This window comes from Melanerpes formicivorus, unplaced genomic scaffold (genome assembly GCF_026170545.1).
Source record: "Melanerpes formicivorus ecotype bairdi unplaced genomic scaffold, bMelFor1.0.p_v2 SCAF_1, whole genome shotgun sequence".
Taxonomy (NCBI): Eukaryota; Metazoa; Chordata; class Aves; order Piciformes; family Picidae; genus Melanerpes; species Melanerpes formicivorus.
Genome location: NW_027142353.1, coordinates 34,491,110 through 34,519,007, shown reverse-complemented (window position 1 = coordinate 34,519,007; position 27,898 = coordinate 34,491,110). Strand labels below are relative to the sequence as shown.

The window sequence follows — 27,898 nt, the reverse complement described above, 5'->3', positions numbered from 1 at the left end:
GTTAATTGAAAACTCCTGCCAGTCGGAAAAAAATTCTGGCTAGCAATTAAGGGAATGTGACAGATTTGCCAGTCATTACATAAATACCATGGAGCACAGGGCTTCCTACTGTCATTAGCAGCAGCCAGCACAATGGAGCTATAGAAAGGAGCAAGGGCTCCTCTGATGCTAAATGTTTGCATTTCCAATTAGCGCTCAACTGTTGCGGCGTTCCCCCCTCTGCTTAATTGAGACTCTTGCATGGCTAACAATGCTCGGTGCTGTCATCTTGGGTCTTGGTTTCCCAGTGAGAAAGGGGCTGAATGAGTTTGGCCTTAAGAACATCAGTTGTTTCTTTGCAGGTCTTGATGTCTCCTCTTCTCAGGAAAACTTGCCTCTGGCAGGTTAATGCAAACCTTTTGCCCTTTCCCTGCTGTGGCTCTTTGCTAACCGCTGCACCACGGTGTCCTCTGCATGTGTTGGGGCTGTTCAGTCTGGAGAGGAGAAGGCTCTGAGGTGACCTAATTGTGGCCTTCCAGTATCTGAAGGGGGCATAGAAGAAGGCTGGGGAGGGACTTCTCAGGATCTCAGGTAGTGATAGGACTAGGGGGAATGGAATGATGCTGGAGGTAGGGAGATTCAGGCTGGATATGAGGAGGATGTGAGAGTGGTGAAGCCCTGGAATGGGTTGTCCAGGGAGGTGGTCGAGGCCCCGTCCCTGGAGGTGTTTAAGCCCAGGCTGGCTGAGGCTCTGGCCAGCCTGATCTAGTGTGAGGTGTCCCTGCCCATGGCAGGGGGGTTGGAACTAGATGATCCTTGTGGCCTCTTCCAACCCTGACTGATACTATGATATGTGGGGTGTTGGTGACGTGACCTGACAATGTTCTTGTTTTCTGGCATAATTCTTCCACCCCCCCCACCTCCGTTGCTGCAATGTCAAATCTGTGCACTTTAAGAAGGTGCAGGGTTTTGTGTTTGTGGGTTGTTTTTTGTTTTGCAAACAACTATGTATTTAAGGTGTGAATCCTTTTGTACTAGGAGTTATTCTGCGTTAGGGGATAACAGGGCTTAATTCTGAGCTCTGTGCTCTGTCCTCTTCTCCTGGATTGGAAACTTTTGAATGGAAGAATGATTAATGATTTGTCTGCTTTCAGCTGCTGTTGCTGCTAATGTGCAGTTTGGACTTGCTGCCAAGTAACTTAGGTGGAGAGTGGTGTGTGTGTGGGGGTGTAACTCTGTGTGCTAATATATTTTTCTTTATGCTACATCAAGTCATTTCCTCTGGAACACAGATTTCCTCCAGGAAAACTGCTTATGTGGGCTTTGGGTACGCTTGAACATAACAGACCTTTTATTTTTCCCACCCTGCTTAGCAAGTTTGGACTCTAGTTGCTACTTTGACTTCTGTGGTTGAGCCAAAGTGGAACCAGAGCCAAGGCTGCTCCAAACTGTACTGGAAAATGGATCCTGTCCTGACATCTGCAACGGCAAACTTGCTTGTTGAGGCATGTAGCTGGGGGAGGTGAGAGAGCAGCTCTGGAGATGAGGAAATAAAGAGGATGATTTGTGGGCTGAGAGCTTTTAAAAATGATACTCTTGGTTCCTTCTGTCTCAGCTTGGATTTTTTTTCCCCCCTTCCCCCTCCCCCCCAAAAATATGGATGCAATTTATTTCTCTTGGGCTGTTTAAAAGAGCTGTTAGAATGGGATAAGTGCTTGGTTGAAATGAGCAGGCTGTTGTCCAGGGATAGGAACAGCCTGAGCTGCTTCTCTGCAGCTCTCAAGCTTGAGCTACCTGTCTGGAGCACAAATCAGGTGAGTTCATGGTGTGCTTCAGGAACATGGGCAGAGCAGGCATTGATTGTGAAATGGTTTTTGTTGGACACTGCCAGTTACTGGTGAAACAACCAAAACTAAGTTGAAACATGGCAATTTAGGCTGGCATTGCCTCTCTGCACTTTTGGCTTCAAGCCTAATCTGGTGGAAAGGGCTTGACCTGCCTCAGTGCTATTCAAACAGTGTGTGCCTGGGTCACTGTCACTGCGGTCATGCAGGAAGCCTGCATGGTGGAGGCTGGTGAAAGCTGGCTCTTGGTTATTTAAAACAAAAGAGAAAGAAGCTTCTTTAACTTCAGTGAAAAGAGAACTGGGCTCTGTTGCTAGGAACCAAGCAGTTATAATTAGTCTGTTCTTCTTTAGAGTCATGTCTGTGTGGTATGATGGCTTAGCATGTGTATCTGCCCAGGAGGAGATTTTGCAGCTCTCCTGCCCAGAAGTAATGCCCGCCGCTGTGATGGCCATGTCCTCCTGCAAAACGCAGGCTGAGCAGCCCCACACAGCAGCTCTTTGCCCAAACCACTAGGTCTAAATTAAAGGGGTTTTGTTTTTGTTAAAAAAAGGAACCTCCAGCCTTTTTGGTCTTTAAACTTCCAAGCCATGGCATCCTCCAGCATTCTGGCTGGGTTGTAAACTGGTCAGTCCTCCTTTGCGTCTCGCACTATGGAAGTAATGCTGCCAGCGGAGCAAGACTGCAACCAGTAGTTGGCCATCTGCCATGAGAGTGTGTCTGCCTTCCCCCTCCTCACACCCACCCACTCTGGCTGTAGCAGTGGGTACATTCTCTTCTAAATGTGTACTGCTCCTCAGTGTCTATTGAATTTAGCAATTTCACCTGCATCTCTCGATGTTGGCAGCGCCTGCAGGGGTCTAACAGGTAAATTCTGAAGATGGATGAGAACAAACTGATGTTTTGTGATTCTTTGTTTGTTAGAACCCAATGAAAAGCTGTTTTTTTGTTTTTCTTCTTAATTCTCATGTAACTATTTGGTCTGGGCTGATGCATTGATGGCCCATTGTGGCAGTTTTAGGCTGATGCCTATGAAGATTTTCCCACAGATTGAGTAGAAAAGTGATAGAATGTAAATAAATTACCATTGGATGTAACAGGGAAAATAATGAGGAGGTCTAAATTTAATTGGCACAGTTGCCTGATGCTCAGAGGTGCAGGGACTGACTGGAGAAACAGCTAAATGCTACAGTTTCTGGGTTTTATTTTAATCACCTCTAAATGTTACAATCAGCCTGTCCTCCCTCAGGGTTTGTGTATTGCTGCTGCCCGGCTCTGTGACAGCATGTGTCCCACATCCCATCTGCTGTCAGGTGAAGGAAAAGGACATTTCTTGCCCCTTTTTTTTCAGGTGGAATATGTGTGGAATTGAGACTGTTTAAGACTTACTCCCACTTAAAGTAATACAAAAAATGAATTAGTATCTTTATCCTGTGTTGAAACCCAGCTGATAAACTCTGCTGCTAGTTTTCTGCTGGGATTTGGATGAAAGCGTGACACACAGGAAGGGAATCTGCTGCTTGTGATGCATTGGAACAGAGCAGAGGACACCAAGGAGGTAGAAGCAGATTTTAACTCTGTGTGTGTTTCTAGCCATGGGATAGAAGGGTACAGGGGTACTGGTGCAGAGGCAAAACTCCTGTTATCACAGAATCCATCGGGTTGAAAGGGACCCTCAAAGGTCATCTTGTCCAAACCCCCAGCAGTGAGCAGGGATGTCTTCAACTAGATCAGGTTGCTCAGGGCCACATCAAGTTTCGAATCACAGAATGGTTTGGGTTGGAAAGGACCTCCAAGGGTCATCTAGTCCAGCCTCCCTGTGGTGAGCAGGGACATCCTCCACTAGATCAGGTTGCTCAGAACCTTCTCAAACCTGACCTTGAATATCTCCAGGGGTAGGGCCTCAATTACTTCCTTGGGCAACCTGTTTTCAGTGTTTTACCAGCCTCCTGGTAAAGATCTTGTTCCTAACATCCAATGTAAATCTACTCTTCTCTAATTTCAAACTATTGCCCCGCATCCTATCACACAGGCCTTTGTAAACAGTCCCTCTCCTCTCTCCAGGGAAGGGGCCCCAACCACATCCCTGGGCAACCTCTTTCAGTATTTCACCACTCTCACTCTAAAGAGCTTCCCTCTTATGTCTAACCTAAGTCATCAAGCTTGGTCAGCATCAACTCAATTAAAAGTCAAGATTTGCCTTTTTTTGAGGGCAAGATATGCTTTCCTCATCCTGGCAACAGCAGAAAAATAGCATCTTGGAAAAAATGTGAGATCTCCTTCTGGTAGTAAGCAGAGAGGGGGGAAAAGAGTTACTGAGCATCTCCCTCGTCTCTTTCTTGTTTAACACAGTTTATTCATCTGCAAGTTGTAGTGAGTAAGTTACAGCTACTGTCTTGCCAGACTGCATGAATTATAGATGGCTCTTTTATGAGTTTTCCTGTTGGCTCCAGCAATTAGTATGCATTGGACATAGTTATCTTTGTGGTATCTCCTGTAGCGTAGGTTTCGGCTTCTCTGACTTTTTAATTGCTTTCTGTGTTAGCAATCAGTCATCTGCCTGTCATGCCAAGGAATGCAAAGAAAACACAAGCCAGCTTGATAGAAACTTATAGATCAGCTTGGAGGATTGGGTTGGAAATGATGTGGTTTACCAGAAGGAAAAATGACATAAATAGAGCATCTTTGTTCTCTTTCCCCTTCTTTGGGGTGTGTGCGTGTGTGTATGTTACATGTGGTAGTGCCAAAAGGCTTCACGTATGTTGGGGTCCAACTCTGCGACATGAACAGCTCAGGAGGCTGTGCCTGTATTACAGGAAAACTACAGGAATAAACATCATGATTGTGAGCTATATCTAGAATGGTTTTGGTTGGAAAGGACCTAAAAGATTCACAGATTGCATTGGGTTGGAAGGGACCCTCAAAGGTCACCTTGTCCAACCCTGCTGCAGTGAGCTGGGACACCTCCAACTAGGTCTGGCTGCCCAGGGCCACATCAAGTCTGATCTTGAATGTCTCCAGGGATGGGGCCTCCACCACATCCCTGGGCAACCTGCTCCAGTATTTCACCACTCTTGTACTAAAGAAGTTCCTCCTAATGTCCAACCTAACTCTGCCCTGCTGCAGTTTCAAATCATTGCCCCTCTTACTGTCACTACAGGTCCTTCCAAACTGTCCCTCCCCAGCCTTCCTGTAGGTCCACTTCACATACTGAAATGTAGCTGTAAGGTCTCCCCAGAGCTTTCTCCCCTCGAGGCTGAACAGCCCAAACTCTTTCAGCCTGTCTTCATAGAAGTGCTCCAGCCCACTTCACCTTTGTGACCCTCCTCTGGACCTGCTCCAGCAAGTCCATGTCTCTTTAGTCCCTACCTCTCCCACCATGGGCAGGAGCACATTCCACTAGACCAGGCTGCTCAAGGCCCCACTTACCACAGGTCAGCGAGTGTCTGTGTACTCTGAACTTTGGGTGTTACTGTCGGCACCTGTGGGTGCTGTCTTCCGTTCAGCACCTCCTCTTGCTCTGTCTTGAACTGCCAAGTGGTTTCCTGAGCTTCTTGTCCCCTTGCTTGTGGTTGTCTATCACTCCTTCCTGTCTGCAGAGGTGTGAGAGGAGAGTTGGTCAGGTCAGCTGGGGAAACCTAATTTAGCTAATGAGCTTCAGAAGGGGCTGGGGAGGGGCAGGGAGCATTTGAAGGCCTCTGTAGCTCGACTTATGGCAGTCATGGGTTGCAGTATGCAATAAAACTTTTTATTTTCCGAAGTACCATGTGCTGAAACAAGCCAAACTTTCAGTACTCCCAAATGGCTGCAGAAACAGTAAGTCCTCCATCATGACTGTGCCTTCCTAGTGGTGTCTGTGGGATTTGGGTTGGGTGTTGGTATTTTCATATTTATATAGTAGTTAAGAATAATTGTGTCTGCAGCTCCGATGTATTCCCTCCTCTGACTGCAGTTGAAAAGTTCATCTGCTGTTTCATTGCTTCCACTGTTCACTTAATCATACCCTGGAAAGAGAAGATGGATTTCTCAGAGCACAGTCATGCTGGCCTGAAGAAGGAACTAGCTCAGTCCAGGGACACTTTGCATTCCTGTCGGGATGGAGCAGAGTGACTCACTTTGGGCTCACAGTGCTGATGGGATGTTGGCTGGGGAAGCAATTGCCTGGCACTCTGGATTAGAGCAGAGCCTGCATGGGGCTTGTTGAAAGCCTGTTTCCCTGTGAATTGACAGGAGATTATTTTAGGAAGAAGAGAATTTGCACAGTCAACAAGGCTGCTTCTGTAGCCAGCTGGTATGGCTCTGTGGGCTCAGCTCTGCTATAAAGCCTGGAGAGATGGATGTTCTCCCCTTCTACTCTGCCCTTCTGAGACCCCACTTTGAGTACTACATCGACTTCTGCTGTGCCCAGCACAATAAGGACATGGAACTGTTGGAGTGGGTGCAGAGGAGGGTCATGGAAATGATCAGAGGGCTGGAGAACCTCCCCTGTCGGGACAGGCTGTGAGAGTTGGAGCTGTTCAGCCTGGAGAAGAAAAGGCTCCAGGGAAATCTTAGAGCAGCCTTCCAGTATCTGAAGGGGCCCTACCAGAAAGCTGGGAAGGGACTTTTTGTGAGGGCTTTTAGTGATAGGATGAGATGGAATGGATTGAAGCTGGAATAGGGCAGATTTAGACTGGATATTAGGAAAAGATTCTTTACAGTGAGGGTGATGAGACACTGTAATGGGTTGCCAAGGAAGACTGTGGATGCCCCTTATCTGGAGGTGTTCAAGGCCAGGTTGGATGGGGCCTTGAGCAACCTGCACTAGTGGAAGGTGTCTCTGCCCATGGCAAATGGGTTGAAACTAGATGATCTTTAAGGTCCCTTCCAACCCAAACCATTCCATGATTCTAATTTGGTCTGGACAGTTTTTTACATCCACATACTTTGAAACCAATGGAAGTTTAACATACAACAATGTTGGGTTTGGGGATAAACTCAGTCTCTGTCTCTGTATCACAGACTCATGCCAGAAGGTTTTTGGTTTTCCCTTTAAGTATGTAGTGGAAAAAAGCTTTTGGAAACCTTCTAGGATAGTGCTGCTATAACGTCTGCGGAACCAGTCTCTCAGTTTTGTGGGATGAAGGATTTCTCTCACCTCCCATCTCCAAACAGATTGGATAGCTCTTGTAACTCCAAACATCACACTTGGAGAAGGAGGGAGGTCTAGAGGCTTGAGGGATGGGGGAGAAAGGCGAGGGTGTACTGTAGGCTTTGCCCACTTGAAAGCTGCAATTGGCAAGTGTAAACCAAAATTGTTAATCTTTGTAACATCTCAGCAGTTACTTACTCATTCAGGGCATGCTGTAAGACACAATAGCTTGTACTGCCAGTGGTTCTAGCCCTGTGGTAAACCAGTATTTCACCTGTGCTCTATCTTTTCTGACTGAAGGATTTTGAAAACCTCTCCTATACTGAAGGAGCTCACTTGTATTGAACTCACTCTGGTGAGACCCCGCCTGGGGTACTGCGCCCAGTTCTGGAGCCCCTATTGCAAGAAAGATCAGGATGTGTTGGAATGTGTCCACAGAAGGGCCATGAGGATGATCAGAGTGCTGGAGCTCCTCTCCTATGGAGACAGACTGTGAGGGAGTTGGGGATGTTCAGCCTGGAGAGGGAAAGGCTCTAAGGAGACCTTATTGAGGCCTTCTGGTATCGGAAGGGGGCTACAAGAAAGCTGGGGAGGGACTTTCTAGGGTGTCAGGTAGTGATAGGACTTGGGGGAATGGAGCAAAACTAAAAGTGGATAGATTCAGATCGGGTTTTGGGAAGAAATTCTTCTCCATGAGGGTGATGAGACACTGGAACAGGTTGCCCAGGGAAGCGCTAGAAGCCTCATCCTTGGAGGTTTTAAAGGCCAGGCTGGATGTGGCTCTGAGCAACCTGATGTAGTGTGAAGTGTCCCTGCCCATGGCAAGGGGGTTGGAACTACACAATCCTTGAGGTCCCTTCCAACCCTGACAATTCTGTGATTCTATATAGTAAGTTTTACTCTGTCCACTGCTTAGTCCTGCACCTCTGATGTCAGGTAGCAAGCACCAATCCTCACCTGCTCACTCCTCTACTTGGTGTACAAGGATCCAGCAATGAGACAGTCTCCCCTCCAATCTCAGCCATGCCTATAGCTCTACTAAGTCTGACCAGTAGGATATCTTTGAAAAGACCTTTTTTGAATCACAGAATCAACCAGGTTGGAAGAGACCTCAAAGGTCATCAAGTTTAACTGATCACCTGACCCTATCTAATCAACTAGACCATGGCACTAAGTGCCTCATCCAGGCTTTTCTTAAACACCTTCAGGGACACTGACCCCACCACCTCCCTGGGCAGCCCATTCCAAGGGGCAATCTTTCTTTCTGTGAAGGACTTCTTTCTAAGATCAAGCCTAAACTTCCCCCTGCACAGCTTGAGACTGTGTCCTCTTGTTCTGTCACAGGTTGCTTAGGAGAAGAGCCCAACCCCCACCTGGCTGCAACCTCCTTTCAGCTAGCTATAGAGAGCAATAAGGTCTCCCCTGAGCCTCCTCTTCTCCAGGCTAAACAACCCCAACTCCCTCAACCTCTCCTCGCAGGGCTTGTGCTCCAGACTGCTGCGGAGAGCAGATCAGGGCTTTGCAGCAGCAAATGTGATGCTTGCTCCTGGGAAGGGCCATTTGGCAGGCATGGAGACACTAATACTCATTCTCCTTCTGCTTCCCTTTTCACAGCATATTCCTAGTTCCCTCCCAGCCTTTTTTTTTTTTTTTTTCCCCCCCTCATGGTTAAGTAAGCATCAGTGCAAAGCATCTGTCTGTTCTGTGGCACACCTGCTTATGTAATTTCAAATGCTTTAGCTGTGCTAGTTCAGTACCAACCACTGACCCAGTGCCATGCAAAGCCCATCAATGAGGGCTCTTCATGCTGCACAAGATACGTGCTTGGCAGTGCCTGCCAAATCTACCAGTTGGGTTTAGTTTAGACTTTTTTTCCCCACTGCTTAGACAGGGAGGGTAGACATTTCATAGAATCATACGATCAACCAGATTGGAAGAGACCTCAGAGATCATCGAGTCTAACCCATTACCTAATACCTAACACCTCCCGACACCTAAACCATGGCTGCAAGAGCCACATCCGATCCCTTTTTGAACACCTCTAGGGACAGTGGCTTCACACCTACCTGGGCAGCACATTCCAATGGCAAATTACTCTTTCTGTGAAGAATTTTCTCTTGACCTTGAGCCTAAACTTCCCCTGGTGCAGCTTGAGACTGTCCCCTCTTGTTCTGCCACTGGTTGCCTGGGAGAAGATTTGCACTACTTCATGGCTGGCACTCCAGCTGTCACTTAGTTCTGCTCCAGCTTATGCTGGAGAATGGCATGAGGCTGAAGTATGAGTTCTGTGAGATGCCCAAGGCACATGCCAGAACACGCCCAGACAAATGCACAGCTGATTTCCTTCCATCCCTCCCAAACACCAAAACTATTTCACAGTTAAAATCAATACCCTGAATGCTAGTCTGTCATTTAAAATTCTTCTGCACAGTTGTGCTGTGAGGAAGCACGGGGGGCAGGGGGTGTGTGAACTAGATGATGTCTAGAGGTCCCTTCCAAACCCTACTGTTCTGTGATATCATTGTGTGAAGAGAGACTGCAGTCAAATCTCTCTCAAAGCACCAAAGCCTGGTGGGCCCTGCTTTACTCTCAGCCCTCCCATGTAAGGGTAACTATGAAGAAACTGGAAACTACCTCAACATGAGGAAGAAGTTCTTTATTGTAAGGGTGGCAGAGCACTGGAACAGGTTCCCCAGAGAGGTTGTGGAGTCTCCTTCTCTGTTGATTTTCAAGACCCATCTGGATGTGTTCCTGTGTGACCTGCGCTAGATTATCTGAGCCTACTCTGGCAGAGGGGTTGGACTCAAAGATCTTCTGTTCAACATCTTTATTGATGACCTTGATGAAGACACAGAGTGTGTCAGCAGTAAGTTTGCAGATGACACCACACTGGGTGAGAGTGTTGATCTGCACAAGGGTAGGGAGGCTGTACAGAGGGATTTGGATAGATTAGATCCATGGCCAACATTAATGGGATGAGCTTCAACAAGGCCAAATGCCAGGTCCTGCACTTGGGTCACAACAACCCCAAGCAATGCTACAGGCTTGGAGCAGTGTGGCTGGAAAGCTGTCTGGCAGAAAGGGACCTGGGGTTCTGACAAGCAACTGGATATGAGCCAGCAGTGTGCCCAGGTGGCCAAGAAAGCCACTGGCATCCTGGCTGGGATCAGAAATGCTGTGTCAAGCAGGAGTAGGGAGGTAACTGTCCCCTGGTACTCAGCTCTGGTGAGGCCACACCTTCAGTATTGTGTCCAGTTTGGGGCACCTCAATACAAAAGAGATGTGGAGGTGCTGGAGCCAGTGCAGAGGAGTGCAAGGAAGCTGAGGAAGGGCCTGGAGGATAAATGTTATGAAGAGCAACTGAAGGAGCTGGGGATGGTTAGTTCAGACAAGAGGAAGACCTCATTGCTGCCTACAGCTACCTGAAAGGACATTGTGGAGAGGCTGCTGCTGGTCTCTTCTCACAGGTAATTAATGATAGAACAAGAGGGAATGGCCTCAAGCTGCCACTGGGTAGGTTTAGACTGAACATTAGGAAAAAAATATTCCCAGCAACAGTGGTCAGGCACTGGAATGGGCTGGGCAGGGAGATGGTTGAGTCCCCAGCCCTGGATGTGTTTAAAGGTGGTTCGGATGTGGTGCCTGGGGCTCTGATTTAGGGGTGAACTTTGCAGAGTAGGTTTGTGGGTTGGACTTGGTGATCCTGAGGGTCTTTTCCAACCTGAATGATTCTGTGATTCTCTTATTTCCAGAGGTCCCTTCCAACCCCTAACAGCCTGCAATCCTGTGAACTAAAAGTATTTGAGGGCAGGAACTGCTCTGCTAGGAAGAAAGGCTGAGAGAGTTGGGGTTGTTCAGTCTGCAGAAGAGAAGGCTCCAGGAAGATGATCTTGTGGCTTTTCAATACTTTAATTGCCCTATAAGAAAATTGAGGTAAATATTTTTATCAGGACCTGTAGCAACAGGGCAAAGGATGACAGTTTTAAGATAGAGGAGATTAAGACTAGCTAGAAGGTAAAGGGATGACAGAGATTGGAGTCAATACAGCTGACCAATATGATCAAGTATTGTGCCTTTATTGTTCCAGTATTGCAGGCCTATGGTGCAGGCCTGTGGTGCAAGTATAGCACAGTAAAGTGTAGAAGAAGAGGAGAAAGGAAAGGCAGAAGTGCGTAGCAAGGGAACTTCTACAACTTATATAAACTCAGAGTGCCTTGTTGGCATGGCTTCATTGGTTCCCTGTGAGTGACCACACATGGCACTATTATAGATTATTGGTCCAACTACTAATGACACAACGAGGTTGTTGATGCAGGTGCATGTCCTGTTGTCCCAAGATAACTGTCCATGTTTATAGCTACCAGTGTCTTGTTTTAGTTACATGCTGCAGGCGCAGCACTGTTTTGCTCCACTGCTAGCTGGCTCTGCGCTTATGCTGAGCATGGCCAACCACCATGTCAGACTCTAGGCCTGCACTGCCAGATTGCTCACACTGCTCGTCACTGGCACTGCCACAAGAAGGAACAATTTTCTTCCAGTGAAGGTGGTGAAACATTGCCCTAGGTTGCCTGGAGAGATGGTAGAAGCCCCATCCCTGGAAACATTCCAGATCAGGTTGGACAGGACTCTGAGCAACCTGATCTATCCAAAGATGTCCCTGCTGACTGCAGGGGGTTTGAACTAGAAGACCATTAAAGGCTCTTTCTAACCAAAATTATTCTATGAAATAAGAGAAGATGGACCTGCAGACCAGCCATGGCTTGGCAAATGACAGCTGGGGAACCATTGCTTTCACCAAAGTCTAGCATGTTACTGCTCAGGGCCCTCTATGAGCAGCATTTACTTTTCTTAGCACCTTGCAGCTAAGAGAGCTGTGTACCCTGGGTCTGAACCTCATCAGGTATGTTGAGCATCAGTAGTTTGGCCAAGGAAGACTTTGAAGGCTGGACTAGGAGGTGTGTGGTTGTAGGACCATGGTATGGTTGTGGGATCTGTTTGCAGCGTAACTCAATGTGCTTCTTTTGAGTCTGTCCTGCTGGAAAAGCAGCTTCCTGGAAGCCAGCAGTGATCTCAGTTTTGTAATTGGACTTCCTTGTTGTGGTCAGAAGGTCACTCAAAGTCAGGTTGGACAGGGCTCTGAGCAACCTGGTCTAGTTAAAGATGTTTCTGCTCACTGCAGGGGCTTGGACTAGATGACCTTTAAAGGTTCCTTCCAACCCAAACCAATTCATGATTCTTCTTGATGAAAGCAAATTGCTTTTGACTTTCTGCCACCCAGTAATTCTCCCTGAGCGAAACATCTTCCCTTGCTGCTGGAGTAATTTGTGCTGCTGTCGGACCATTCCTTCCACCCAAACAGAAACTGGTCCTGCTTGGCTCTTTGCTGTGCAGTTCGCTTCCAACTTTCTTTTGAGAACATAATGCAGACAAATTCCAGTTTCCAGAAGGATCTTGCTGCAGCCAGGCTGTGTCTGGAGTAAAGCTGATCTCATTTGGGTGGAACAAGCTAGTTGTCGCCGAATAATCTATTACCCTGTTTCAAAGCTTCCCTCTTTAGATCTGCACAGCAGGGATTATTTACTTAAGGATTTATGTGTGTGTTGGGGATCTGGTGTGGCTTGACCCTTCCAGCAGAACAAAATGCACTCAGCTTCCCAGTGCTCTGAATTGTGCTTGGAGCATGTCACTACCCCCAACTTGGGACCAGCAAGGAGTGTGGCTGAGATGATGTGGGTCCTGCTTGGCTCCTCCCCGGCCATCCCTGCCTCTGAACCAGTTCAGCAGCTCACGAGCAAAGAGCCTGCACCAAAATTCTGAGTGCAGTTTGTGTCATGTTGTGCTGGAGCCAGCCTTTTGCTGTAACACAGAATCACCAAGGTTGGAAGAGACCTCAAAGATCATCAAGTCCAACCTGTCACCACAGACCTCATGACTAGACCATGGCACCAAGGGCCACATCCAATCTCCTCTTGAACACCTCCAGGGATGGTGACTCCACCACCTTCCTGGGCAGCACATTCCAATGGCAAACAACTCTCTCAGTGAAGAACTTTCTCCTCACCTCGAGCCTAAACCTCCCCTGGTGCAGCTTGAGACTGTGTCCTCTTGTTCTGGTGCTGGTTGCCTGGGAGAAGAGATCAACCCCCTCCTGGCCACAACCACCCTTCAGGTAGTTGTAGAGAGCAATGAGGTCCCCCCTGAGCCTCCTCTTCTCCAGGCTAAACAATCCCAGCTCCCTCAGCCTCTCCTCACAGAGCTTGTGCTACGAGGAGAGGCTGAAGGAGCTGGGATCATGTACATTAGACATTGGAAGGAACCTCCAGTAATCGAGTCCAGTCCCCCTGCCAAAGCAAGATCACACAGGGTAGTCCACACAGGAATGCATCCAGGTGAGTTTGGAAAGTCTCCAGAGAAGGAGACTCCACAACCTCTCTGGGCAGCCTGTTCCAGTGCTCTGGCATCCTCACTGCAAAGAAGTTTCTCCTCATGTTGAAGTGAAATCTTCTATGTTCAAGCTTGAACAGATGTAGTGGAAGTAGGATGGAGATTTTATAGTGGCCTTCCAGTATATGAAGGAGGCCTACAAGAAAGCTGGGGAGGGACTGAGGGGCAATGGTTTTGAACTTACAGAAGGGTGTTAGGAAAAATTTCTTTACCATGAATGTGGTAGAATACTGGAACAGGTTGCCCAGGGAGGTGGCAGAGGCCCTGTCCCTGAAGGTATTCAAGGTTTAAGCTCGATGGGACTCTGAGCAATCTGATCTTGTTGGGGATGTATTTTGGTGTTAGGAACAAGTTCTGTACCATGAGGGTGGTGGAAGACTGCAAAAAGTTGCCCAGGGTGTTGGCAGAGGCCTCATCCCTGGAGACATTCAAGGCCAAGCTTGATGGGACTCTGAGTAACCTGATCTGGTTGGGGATGTCCCTGCTCACTGCAGGGAGGTTGGACTAGATGACTTTTAAAGGCCCTTCCAACCCAATGCATTCTATAATATGAGGGATCTCATGAGCTCAGCATCTGGCTGGCTCCTCTCAGGCATTCCTGCTCTTTGCCACCTTGAATCTATCGCTCTGCCCACACTTCTGCCCCACCTTACGCTTCTGCTCTGTGGTTTGCTTGAGAATTGGTTGTACCCTGAAACAGACTTTTCTTAATGACTAATAACTGACAGTCTTAAAACACAGTCTGGCTAACAGAAAAAATTGGGAGCTTGAGCAGAATTTGTTGCACTGACACTGAGTCTGTGTTGATGTGAGGTTACAGACTAGTCTGCAAATACCTGCTTGTGGTTTATTTGACACTCTGTGATTCTAGGTTACCAAAACTGAATAAACAAAGCTGCTTCTTTTTCTTTCCTCTTCTTTTCTCTTCTCCTATTCCTAGTTACGGCCTCCCAGCTGAAGATGTCTAACAATGGAGTGGAGACAGAAGACAAACCACCTGCTCCTCCAATGAGAAATACCAGCACTATGATTGGATCAGGAAGCAAAGATCCTGGGACTTTAAACCATGGCTCCAAACCTTTGCCTCCCAACCCAGAGGAAAAGAAGAGGAAGGACCGATTTTACCGAGCCATTTTACCAGGAGATAAAAGTACAGCATTTGAGTTGTTCTTCTAAACCTCCTGTCTGAATTTTGCTCTGAGTGACCCTTAGTTGAGCACCTCATGCCTAGAGATGGTTTAGGTTTTAGCATATGTGTGGTGTGTTTGTTTCCTGCACAACTCTCTAAGCCATTTTGGGGTAAAAAAGGTGCTGCAATAGATCTGCTCTTTTGTGGCAGGGTTAACCCTGTCACATTTTATCATAGAGTATTTTTTGATTGGATAAGGTTTCTAAAATCATTGAGTCCAACCATCAACCTAACACCACCATGGCCCAGAGTGCTATGTCCACACATTTCATGAACACCTCCAGAAATGGTGACTCCAGCAGCTCCCTGGGAAACCTGTTCCAATGCCTGACCACTCTTGCAGGAAAGAAATTTTTCCTAATATCTAGCCTAAACCTCCCTTGGTGCAATTTCAGGCCATTTCCTCTTGTCCTATCACCTGCTACTAGGGAGAAAAGACCAACCCCTACCTTACTCAACCTTGTTTCAGATAGTTGTAGAGAGCAGTGAGGTCACCCCTCAGCTTCCTCTTCTCCAGACTAAACAACCCTAGTTCCCTCAGCTGCTCCTCACCAGAACTGTTCTCCAGACTCTTCACCAGCTTTGTTGCCCCTTTTCTGGATGCACTTCAACATCTCAATGCCCTTCTTGTAGTGAGGGCCCCAAAACTGAACACAGTATTCAAGGTGTGGTGCTGAGTACAGGGACAGGATCACTTCCCTACTTCTGCTGGCCACGCTACTCCTGGTACAAGCCAGGCTGCTATTTGCCTTCTGGCCACCTAATCCATCCTTCTTACTCTTGTTTTGTGCTTTACCCCTCACTTAACTGATGAGAGCAGTGTCCTTAAGAACTGGGACTGCCACTTCCCAGCCTGACCTCTTCTTAATGGTCTTCAAAATCATGAATATTTTTTCTTTTTTTTGCACCAATTACAGACTGGCCAATGGCAGCTGGCATCAGCAACTGCTTTGGTGGGGAGCAGGGGGAAATCTTTTCCTTGTTTGTTGTTTTAAACAGAAAATAACTAAATTTAAGCATGACTAAGCATGATTTAAGCAGGATTATCACAGTATAACTTAGGTTGGAAAGGACCTCGAGGATCATTGAGTCCAACCTATCAACACAGACCCCATGACTAGACCATGGCACCAAGTGCCACGTCCAATCCCCTCTTGAACGCCTCCAGGGATGGTGACTCCACCACCTCCCTGGGTAGCACATTCCAATGACGAATGACTCACTCGGTGAAGAACTTCCTCCTCACCTCGAGTCTAAACCTCCCCTGGTGCAGCTTGAGACTGTGTCCTCTTGTTCTGGTGCTGGTTGCCTGGGAGAAGAGACCAACTCCCACCAGTCTACAACCTCCCTTCACGTAGTTGCAGATGGCAATAAGGTCTCCCGTGAGCCTCCTCTTCTCCAGGCTAAACAACCCCAGCTCCCTCAGCCTCTCCTCATAGGGCTTGTGTTCAAGGCCTCTCCCCAGCCTTGTTGCCCTTCTCTGGACACATTCAAGTGTCTCAATGTCCTTCTTAAACTGAGGGGCCCAGAACTGGACACAGTACTCAAGGTGTGGCCTAACCAATGCAGAGTACAGGGGCACAATGACTTCCCTGCTCCTGCTGGCCACACTCTTCCTAATGCAGGCCAGGATGCCATTGGCCTTCTTGGCTGCCTGGGCACACTGCTGGCTCATATTCATAGTTTCATAGTTTCATAGTTTCATTCAGGGTTGGAAGGGACCACAAGGATCATCTAGTTCCAACCCCCCTGCCATGGGCAGGGACACCCCACACTAGATCAGGCTGGACAGAGCCTCATCCAGCCTGCTCTTAAACACCCCCAGGGACGGGGCCTCGACCACCTCCCTGGACAACCCATTCCAGGGCTTCACCACTCTCATGGTGAAGAACCTCCTCCTCACATCCAGCCTGAATCTCCCCACCTCCAGCTTCATTCCATTCCCCCTAGTCCTATCACTACCTGATATCCTGAGAAGTCCTTCCCCAGCCTTCCTGTAGGCCCCCTTCAGATACTGGAAGGCCACAATTAGGTCACCTGGGAGCCTTCTCTTCTGCAGACTGAACAGCCCCAACTCCTTCAGTCTGTCCTCATAGGAGAGGTGCTCCAGCCCTCTGATCATCCTCGTGGCCCTTCTCTGGACACGTTCCAGCACCTCCACATCCCTCTTGTAATAGGGGCTCCAGAACTGGACACAGTACTCCAGGTGGGGTCTCACCAGGGCTGAGTAGAGGGGGAGGATCACCTCCCTCGACCTGCTAGCCACACTTCTCCTGATGCAGCCCAGGATCTGATTGGCTTTGCGGGCTGCAAGTGCACACTGAGAGCTCATGTTGAGCTTCTTGTCCACCAGCACCCCCAAGTCTCTCTCCTCAGGGCTATCCTCCAGCCAGTCACTGCCTAGCCTGTATTTGTGCCTGGGATTGCCTCGACCCAGATGCAGGACCCTGCACTTGCTCTTATTGAACTTCATGAGGTTGGCTTGTGCCCACCTTTCCAGCCTGTCAAGGTCCCTCTGGATGGCCTCCCTTCCCTCCAGCGTGTCTGCTGCACCACACAGCTTGGTGTCATCAGCAAACTTGCTGAGGGTGCACTCAATGCCACTGTCCATGTCCCCCACAAAGATGTTGAATAAGATAGGTCCCAGGACTGATCCCTGAGGGACTCCGCTTGTCACTGGCCTCCACTGGGACATGGAGCCATTGACAGCCACTCTTTGGGTGCGGCCATCAAGCCAGTTCCTTATCCATCTAGTGGTCCACCAATCAAACCCATGTGTCACCAGTTTGGAGACCAGGATGTGGTGTGGGACAGTGTCGAAGGCTTTGCTCAGGTCCAGGTAAACAACATCAGTTGCTCGCCCCTCATCTATTAATTTTGTCACCTGCTCATAGAAGGCCACCAGGTTGGTCAGGCAGGATTTGCCCTTGGCAAAGCCATGCTGACTGTTCCCAATCACCTCTTCACTATTCTTTTGAGCGAGTAGTGACTCCAGGAGGATCTGTTCCATGATCTTTCCAGGCACAGAGGTGAGACTGACTGGCCTGTAGTTCCCTGGTTCCTCCTTCTTGCCCTTTTTGAAGATGGGGGCAATGTTTCCCCTTTTCCAGTCTGTGGGGACTTCACCAGACTGCCAGGACTTTTGAAATATAATAGAGAGGAGTTTAGCAACCTCATCTGCCAGTTCTCTCAGTACCCGTGGGTGTAACCCGTCGGGTCCCATGGACTTGAACACTTTCAGGTTCTTCAGATGATCACGAACCTGATCTGCACTTCAGGTGGCTGTCGATCAGCACCCCCATGTCCCTCTCTGTTTGGGAGCTCTCCAGCCACTCCGACCCCAGCCTGTAGCTCTGCATGGGATTGCCACAGCCAAAGTGCAGCACCTGGCACTTGGACTTGTTGAATGCCATCCCAATGGACTCTGCCCATCTGTCCAGTCGGTCGAGGTCCCTCTGCAGAGCCTTTCTACCCTCTAACTGACTCCTGCTACATCTGTCCTGTGTTACTCCCTGGCCATTTACTCTGTTTCTAGTGTGTGGGTCAGGCTCTGTCTACTTGCTCTTCAGAAGAATCCATTACTGCAAAGTCTTACACATTTCCTGTGAACTTGACGAATTTTCTTGTGTTCTAGTTACTGTAACAGATGGAAATGTACATGAAATTCTAATTTTTAAGATCAGGATATTTTAAAAAGTCTCTCTCATAAATCTTTGGAAGTGATTTAAGGAAAAAAAAAAAAAAGTAGTATCTTCTTTCCCTAAGATGTGCTGGTTTCTTTTTATATCTGACCTGTTTTTTTGGAGTTCTCTTTAATAGATCATCTTTTTTATAGAGTCTGCATTGCAACGGTGTCTGGACACTAGGTAGCTGAAGTCAAGCCCAGGAATCTTCAACTTCTTGGGCTTCAGGAGGGAGCTCCTCTCTGAACAGAGTCCAAACCTACCTGGACATCATCCTGGTCAACCTGCTCTAGGTGACCCTGCTTTATCAGGGGCTTTAGACTAGATTATAGAATCACAGGACTCGAAGGATCATCCAGTCCAACCCCTCTGCCAGAGCAGGATCACCTAGAGCAGATCACACAGGAGAGCATCCAGGCAGGTCTTGAATATTTGTAGAGAAGGAGACTCCACAACCCCCCTGGGCAGCCTGTTCCAGAGTTCTGTCACACAGTGAAAAACATTTTCCTCCTGTTTCCATGGAACTTTCTATGCCTCAACTTCCACCGCTTGCCCCTTGTCCTGTCCTTGGGCATCACCCAACAGAGCCTGGCTCCATCCTCTTGGCATTCACCCCTTATGTCTTTATAAACATGAATGAGACATCCCTTCCATCTCCTACCACGCTGGGATTCGGTGAGTGATAGTTTCGTTAGTTTAAACAAGCAAGATGTAGGTTCATTTGCTACAAAACATTGCAGCATTCATTATTATAATTATAGGATACCTTCGACAGCTTTGTATTGCTTTGCAAGTGTGGATTTTTGATTTTGCAATCCAGAAACCCATCAACTGAGTGCTAAAAGTTTGCTGGATCTCAGTTAATACTTGCCATTATGGGTATTAATCCTAAGAAGCTGCAAACTTTTTCTGTTGGCTTACTCAGAAGAGAGGAATTTTAAAATCTTTAGGCTCAGCAGTTGCAGAGAACAAAGAAGAAAGCTTAAATTTATAAGAAAGGAGTGGCTAAGCTTATTGCTAAGCCTCTGTCCACCATTTTTGAGAGATCATGGAGAACAGGGGAAGTGCCTGAGCAAAGCCAGTGTCACCCCAGTCTTCAAAAAGCACTAGAGTAGAATAGAATTAACCAGGTTGGAAAAGACTTTCGAGGTCATCGAAGGAGGGCACAAGAAACTATAGGCCAGTCAGACTGATCCCCATCCCTGGAAAAGTGATGAAACAGCTCATTCTGGAGGCTGGCTGTAAGCACATGGAGGAAAAGATGATTATCAGGAATAGTCAGCATGGATTCATATAGGAGAAGTCATGCTTGAACAATGCAGTAGCCTTCTATGCTGGTGCATCCAGCTGGGTAGACGAGGAGAGAGTAGTGAATGTTGCCTACTGTGACTTTGACAATTTCACCCATAGCATCTTCATAAGTAAGGTTAGGGAGTGTTTGGACATTGTGGTGGATTGTGAACTGGCTAAATGACAGAGCTCAGAGGGTTGTGATCAGTGGTGCAGGTTCTAATTGGAGGTTTATGTCTCATGTTGTTTTGCAGGGGTTAGTGCCTGGGTCTAGTCCTGGGAACATCTTCATCAACAACCTGGGTAGGTTGGACCAGTGTACTCTCAGCCACTTTGCTGATGATGCAGAACTGGGAGGAGTGGCTGACACACCATCAGGCTGTGCTGCCACTCAGTGAGAGATAGACAGGCTGGAGAGTTGAGCAGGGGGGAACCTCATGAAGTTCAGCAATGGCATGTGTAGAGCTCTGCACCTGGAAAATAACCACCCCACACACCAGGACAGATTAGGGATTGACCTGCTGGAAAGCAGGCTGGTGGATAAGTTCACCATGAGCCATCAATGTGTCCTCGTGGCCAAGAAGGCCAGAGGTATTTTTGGGAGAATCAAGAAGAGTGTGGCCAGCAGATTGAGATGTCCTCCTCCCCTTCTTCTCTGCTCTGAGGCCGCATCTGGAATTTTGTGTCCAGTTCTGGGCCCCTCAGTTCAAGAAGGACCTCAGGGAACTGCTTCAGGGAGTCCAGTGCAGAGCCACAAAAATGCTGAAGGCAGTGGAACATCTTCCTTATGAGGAGAGACTGAGGGAGCTGGGGGTCTGTAGCTTGGAGAGGAGACTGAGAAGTCATCTCATTCATGTTTATAAATATGTAAAGGGTGAGTGCCAAGAGGATGGAGCCAGGCTCTGCTCAGTGATGCCCAGTGACAGGGCAAGGGGCAATGGTGGAAGTTGAGGCATGGGAAGTTCCGTGTGAACATGAGGAAAGATTTTTTTTTCACTGTGAGGGTGACAGAATGCTGGAACAGGCTGCCCAAGGGGGTTGTGGAGTCTCCCTCTCTGGAGATATTCAAAAGCTGCCGGGATGTGTTCCTGTGTGATCTGCTCAAGGTGATCCTGCTCTGGCAAGGGGTTGGACTGGATGATCTTTCGAGGTCCCTTCCAGACCCTAACATTCTGTGATCCAGTAGACAGACTGCTGCCTATCTGGTGATGCCTGCCCTCACAGAAGATTGGCCAACATGGCAGATGCTTTGAGACATGAGAGATTTTTGTGTAACCAAGCCCAGCAGAGCCTTCTGTTGCAATACACCTGCCTGAACAAGAATGGTTGCTTCTGTCCTCTAATTCTTATCCAGCAAAAAAAAATATCTTTAACACTCCATTTCAGATTGGTTGGTATTTCATCTTAGGTAAAATTCTTCTACTTTCATGATGTCAACTCAATTCCAAGTTTCTCCTGCTGCTTAAACATTGAGAAAATTCTCAGGTGTTCAGATACTTTGGTTTGGGCCTGAAATAACTTGAGTCATAGAATCACACAATGTTTTGGGTTGGAAGGGACCTTTAAAAATCACCTAGTCCAGCCCCACCGCAGTGAGGGACATCTTCGCCTAGATCAAGCTGTTCAGAGCCCCAGACAACCTGTCCTAGAGTGTTTCCTGGGATGGGGCATCTACCACTTCTCTGGGCAACCTGGGTCACTGTCTCACCACCCTCACTGGAAAAATGTCTTCCTTCTATCTAGTCTGAATCATATCTCTCTTAGTTTCAAACCAGTACTCATTAACCTGATGCCACAGGCCTTGCTATAAAGATTGTCCCCATCCTTCTTACAAACTCCCTTTGAAATATTGAAAGGTTGCACTAGGGTTTTCCTGGCGTGCTTTGAGTGTTATTTGGTGGTTTGGCTGGACTGAAAGGGGACTTGGTTTCTGTTCAGTTAGAGGAATGCAATTTAGGCAAACCCACAACTTTTGGATCTCTCCCCAGAGCAGCCAGTGATCTCTGGAGGGGTTGCAAAGAGCCTGTGAAAATCCAAAGTGCTTGGTGGCTAATTTTGCTAGCAAGTATGGACATGAGCTTTCATGCAGTAGCCCAAGAGCTGCTGAAGTTCATGCAATCAGTCCCTTGGGAGAAGTGGTGGCTCTTTACTCTGTTCAGGGAGCAGTGCTTGAGCAGACCCTTTACAAAGGATGGATGGTAAAGAGGGTGAAGGAGTTGTGCTTTATACAAAGGTGCAGCTCAAAGGTGGAGTCTTGCTGTGGAGCAGGCAATAGACCTGTTGAAAGCTTGTCTGTCCTGATCAGAGGCGTGGCTACCAAGCAAGGACATCTTGAGGGCATCTTTTACAGGTGGTTGTATCAAGAAGGCCAATTCTAGTGGAAGATGCTTTGGAAAGTGTAAAGGACTCATGAGGCTTAAATCCTGGGTCTTGTGTGTATTTGCACGCTTCCACTGAGCTGTGTCCCCTTGCCAGGCTGCTCTGGAGATGTCATGTTTTGCCTGCACAATTTAGGATGTAATTTATAGTCCTGACTTCCTGGCATAAACCCCCAAACACCAGTTTTAGTTAAAAAAAACATCTATTGACTATCGACTGGGTGGGTCCTGTCCCACATGGATGCAGAGCTTGTGTGACTGGTTTTCAACAGCAGATGTGAACATCTGAAGTTCCTCGGGCTCAGGGCTCATCAGTGGCCTGGCTGAAAGTAAAATTTTGGGTTGAATGGGGCCCATTTAACTCCTCTGAGTTTTGCTGAGCCCAGCTGCAGGAGCCCTTTCCATGGTGATGGGGAGAACTTTGCTCTTTAACATCTTTATTGATGATCTGGATGAGGGCATTGAGTCCATCATCAGTAAATTTGCAGACGACACCAAGCTGGGGGCAGGAGTTGATCTGCTGGAGGGTAGAGAGGCTCTGCAGAGGGACCTCGACAGGCTGGACAGATGGGCAGAGTCCAAGGGCATGAGATTGAACACATCCAAGTGCTGGGTTCTGCACATTGGCCACAACAACCCCATGCAGTGCTACAGGCTGGGGTCAGAGTGGCTGGAGAGCAGCCAGGCAGAGAGGGACCTGGGGGTAGTGGTTGATAGTAGGCTGAACATGAGCCTGCAGTGTGCCCAGGTGGCCAAGAGGGCCAATGGCATCCTGGCCTGCATCAGGAACAGTGTGGCCAGCAGGAGCAGGGAGGTCATTCTGCCCCTGTACACTGCACTGGTTAGGCCACACCTCGAGTCCTGTGTCCAGTTGTGGGCCCCTCAGTTTAGGAAGGAGGTTGACTTGCTGGAGCATGTCCAGAGAAGGGCAACAAAGTTGGTGAGGGGTTTGGAGCACAGCCCTATGAGGAGAGACTGAGGGAGCTGGGGTTGCATAGCCTGGAGAAGAGGAGACTCAGGGGTGACCTTATTGCTGTCTACAACTACCTGAAGGGAGGTTGTGGACAGGCAGAGGTTGGTCTCTTCTCCCAGGCAACCAGCACCAAAACAAGAGGACACAGTCTCAGGCTGCACCAGGGGAAGTTTAGGCTGGATGTTAGGAAGAAGCTCTATACAGAGAGAGTGATTGCCCATTGGAATGGGCTGCCTGAGGAGGTGGTGGAGTCACCATCATTGGAGGAGACCTGATGGGGTGCTTGGTTGCATGGTTTAGTTGATTAGGTGGTGTTGGATGATAGGTTGGACTCGATGATCTTGAAGGTCTCTTCCAACCTATTCTATTCTATTCTATTCTATTCTATTCTATTCTATTCTATTCTATTCTATTCTATTCTATTCTATTCTATTCTATTCTTAGAATTGTTTAGCTTGGGAAAGACCTCTGAGACCATTGAGACCAACCAGCCACCTAAGACAACCATGGCCATTAAACCATGTCCCAGAGTGCCATGTCCACGTGTTTCTTCAGTCTCAGTATGCTTCAGAATGGGCTCATGGGTTTACATCACAGTGGGACATCCTGGTTCCTAGTTGCAGCTCAGGTTGCCAAAACATGATAAGGAAACTTGATGGGTGGATCTTGTGGAAAGGTCACACGTGAGGTTTTGCATGAGATTTTGCATGAGAAGCTGGTAAGGTGTTAGTGAGAATAAAGCAGTTGGTGGTTGGTAGGCCTTATTAAACAGACAGATAATTCATCTTTTGATTATTTTTTATTTTACTGGATATTCTTCAAGGCTTCTTGATTCATTGCAATCACTGTAGATGTGGATTAAGTTTGACAGGGCCTGTCTCTTTAATCCTGTGACATAAATATCTGCTACAAAAAGCAATGCTGGTATTAATGGTTTAACATGTTTAGGCCTTTAGATCTGTCATAGTTTGGATTGAAAGCTTCTGGAGCTCATTGTCCTCTGAAGCTCCTGGAGGAAATTCTGAGTTATGGGCCAGTTTCATGTGTGTTCACATGATGGAGAATTCAGTGTGGGTGCTGTAAAACCCAGAGCAATGGTTTCACCCACTGTAACATCATCACTAAGGCTAAGTGATTTTAGTGTGGGTGTTGTGGTAGCTGTCCCTAAGAGCTGTTGAGAGTCAGGGGGAATTCAAAGGGTTGAGGTGCTGTAGGAAATGGTTGCAGGAAATGAAGGCAAGTAGAATATTAACTGCTTCAAGGGTGTGAAAACAGCATAGCTGCAGAAAATGCTCTTCCTGTTTCTCTGCTGCAGTGTAGCCATAGTGAAACTCTCCACCTAGGTGTCAAACATAAGCAGAGAGCTGAGGTGTTGATGTGACAGGAATCAGCCCCTCCAGCACTGCTTCTTATTGCTTTCTGTAGCTGAGGCTCATTCAGGACATCACCTCCTGCTTGGGATAATTCAGCAGTCAGCAGTCACCTCAGTTTGCTAGTTGAGTGGGTTCTGAAATGGTTGCAAAGAAGTTTGTTAGGATTTGATTGTGTGGCAGGGAGCTTGGGCTGTCTGAATGCAAAATTTAAGGGCAGTATACATGCTTCTGGGTAGAACCATAGAAGTGTTTCAGTTGGAAGAGACCTTTAAGACCATAAAGTCAAACCATTAACCCAGCACTGCCAGGTCACCACTAAACCATGTCCCTCAGTGCCTCATCTACATGGCTTTTATATCCCTCCAAGGTTGGTGATTACACTACTTCCCCAAGCAGCCTGTTTCAGGTTTTGACAACCTTTTTAGTGAAGAAAGTTTTCTTATAGCTACCCTAAATGGTTAGGAGGAAGCTCTGCACAGAGAGAGTGATTGCCCATTGGAATGGGCTGCCTGGGGAGGTGGTGGAGTCACTATCACTGGAGGTGTTCAGGAGGAGACTTGCTAGGGTGCTTGGTTGCATGGTTTAGTTATTAGGTGGTGTTGGATGATAGGTTGGATGCAATGATCTCAAAGGTCTCTTCCAACCTGGTCTGGTCTGGTCTAGTCTAGTCTATTCTATTCCACCCTTTATGAAACCTGAGGCCATTTCCTCTTGGCCCTATTGTTTGTTACCTGGGAGAAGAGACTGACTCCCACCTGGGTACAGGTCGATGGCAGGCTGAACATGAGCCTGCAGTGTGCCCAGGCAGCCAAGAGGGCCGATGGCATCCTGACCTGCATCAGGACCAGTGTGGCCAGCAGGAGCAGGGAGGTCATTGTGCCCCTGTACACTGCACTGGTTAGGCCACACCTTAAGTCCTGTGTCCAGTTCTGGGCCCCTCAGTTTAGGAAGGAGGTTGACTTGCTGGAATGTGTCCAGAGAAGGGCAACAAAGTTGGTGAGGGGTTTGGAACACAGCCCTATGAGGAGAGGCTGAGGGAGCTGGGGTTGCTTAGCCTGCAGAAGAGGAGACTCAGGGGAGACCTTCTTGCTCTCTACAACTACCTGAAGGGAGTTTGTAGACAGGCAGAGGTTGGTCTCTTCTCCCAGGCAACCAGCACCAGAACAAGAGGACACAGTCTGAAGCTGTGCCAGGGGAGGTTCAGACTGGGTGTTAGGAAGAAGTTCTACACAGCGAGAGTGATTGCCCATTGGAATGGGCTGCCTGGGGAGGTGGTGGAGTCACCGTCATTGGAGGTGTTCAGGAGGAGACTTGGTAGGGTTCTTGGTTGCATGGTTTAGTTGGTTGGGTGGTGTTGGATGATGGGCTGGACACGATGATCTTGAAGGTCTCTTCCAACCTGGTCTGGTCTATTCTATTCCCTACAACCTCCTTTCAGGCTGTTATAAGAGTGAGAAGCCCTCCCTTCATCATCCTTTTCTCCAGGCTAAAGAATCCCAGTTGTCTCAGCAGCTCTTCCTAAGATTTGTGCTCTAGACCCTTCAGCATCTTAGTTGCCTGTCTCTGGACATGCTCCAGGACCTCGATGTCCCTCTTGTAGTGAGGGGTCCCAAACTGAACACAAGATTTGAGGTGTGACTCCAGCCTAAAACCATCACAATGATCCTGCTGAACAAAGTATTTCTGATACAAACCTGAGTGCTCTTGGCCTTCTTGCCACTTGTGCCCACTGCTGCTTCATCTTTAGCAGGTTGTTGAACAACTTCCCCAGGTCCTTTTTTTTGCCAGGCATAGTGGCTTAATGCCCTTAAGCTTTTTTAATGGATACCCTCAAATCTACTGCAGCAATCACCCTGGAGCATGTATGTGTGTATCAGCTATGCAGCACTCCTACACAGGGTGCTAGTACTGGTGCCCTTTTCCTCCTCAGCTGAGAGGAGGAAAACTTCTAGGCTGAGCTGACCCCTCTTCTTTGGCTTGGAGGAATGGTCTGATTCTGTAGACAGGCCCACAGAATGTGGTGGCACTGATGGTTTTTGCTTCTCCTTCCCACTTGCTTTGCTAGTGCATGTAGCTTTTTCTGGATACCTGCTGAATGCAGCTGCTTGTTCCTCTTTTGGCAGGCCTCCATGCTGCAGATGCTCACCATCTGCTAGCCAGCAGCTGCTTTGGTCTCCTTCTAGCTCCCTACTCTGTGATGGCTCCTCCAGCATGGCATCTTTCCCTCCAACTTCCCCTTGGCAGCTCTGTCTCTCTTCTGTGATTCAGCTTCCCCCATCCCTTTTGTTTGAGAGAAGGATCTAACCCAATCTGTTCCATCTTCGTGTCCCAAATGGAGCACCTGCTCTCCAGAATTACTCTGTGCAACAGCAACTCTGGAATGACTCAGAAAAGAAAGCCAGAGCTGGTGCTGAAGGAGACAGAATTTGGTTCTCTGTGGCTAAGCCCTGACCATCCCTACACAACTAACCACCAGCAGTGTCTTAAATCACTGCAATGTTGAGTACTTCTGAAACACCTGGGGGCTGGCATCTGTGTTGCCAAAAACGCACTGGGGAACATCAACCATGAAACAGATTCTGCTTGGCTTAAGATGCTGAAGGTAGCAGCTGGGGAACATAAGTGGTTTAGTAACCTTCTCCTGGCTCTGCTAATTTTGTGACTGTGAGCAGTAGCAAATCTGTGTAGAACATGGTTCTTTCTTAAACTGGTCTCAACTGGTTTAATGCAGTAAATGTTAAAAGGGGGTGTGTGTGTGAAAGCTGGGAGGGACTTTTACGAGGACTTGTAGTGGTAGGACAACAGGGAATGGATTTAAGCTGGAAGAGGGTAAATTTAGACTGGATATTAGGAAGAAATTCTTTATAGTGAAGGTGGTGAGACACTGAAACAGCTTGCCCAGGGAGGTTCTGATGTCCCCTACTTGGAGGTGTTCAACACCAGGTTGGATGAGGCCTTGAGCACGCTGGGCTAGTGGAAGGTGTCCCTGTCCATGGCAGTGGGGGTTGGAACTAGGTGATCCAATCCAAAGCATGCTATGATTCTGTGAAGCTAGTGTCCTTAACACATTGTGAATATGGATGAAGTTAATCCAAGGCAAAATGATATAATCCTGTTTGAAGACCTGGCTTCTTAAATTTGCAGGCTGCACCTCTTTGTTTTATTTCTTTTTCTTTATAACTTCTGTTCCTCACCTGCCAGATTGTGCCCTCTTGCTCCATGTCTTAGAATCATAGAATGGTTGGAAGGGAGCTCTGGAGATTTTTTGAGTCCAACCTCCCCTACCATAACAGGATCATTTAATCTAGCATAGGTCTCACAGGACCTCCAAAAGTTCTTCTAGTCCAACCTCAAAGGTTGTCTTCAAAGCTTGTGATTAAAACCACACTTAGTGACCAGACATTTATAAATGGCTTTGTTGATAGAGGGTTTTGTAGCAGCAGCACAGGTGTTATATTTGGTTTTCCTCATGAGTTCTGTTTTGAAGAAAGGGGACTAAGGAAGCAAATTACAAGCAGCATTTGCAATTAGTTTGGCCCCTGGTTCAATACAAGAGCTAAGTGTATATTTAACAGCACCTAATATTGTTTTGAAAAGTAACTTAAAACAGCAAA

At 47.8% G+C, this 27,898-nt stretch overlaps 1 protein-coding gene across 9 annotated transcripts in view; it reads left to right on the top strand.

Annotated features, from left to right (window-relative positions):
* The window catches only part of PAK1 (p21 (RAC1) activated kinase 1), a 120,850-nt gene that overhangs the window by 48,522 nt on the left and 44,430 nt on the right, over positions 1-27,898 (top strand). For 7 of the 9 annotated variants that reach the window (XM_068139723.1, XM_068139693.1, XM_068139676.1 and 4 more), the window contains one exon: positions 14,339-14,548. In XM_068139723.1, the coding sequence (XP_067995824.1) occupies positions 14,359-14,548 (190 nt within the window). In that variant the 5' untranslated portion in view covers positions 14,339-14,358. Of the gene's footprint in view, positions 1-5,625; positions 5,640-10,400; positions 10,422-14,338; positions 14,549-27,898 lie in introns of those variants that run through there. The other 2 variants (XM_068139751.1, XM_068139742.1) reach the window with 2 other exon arrangements.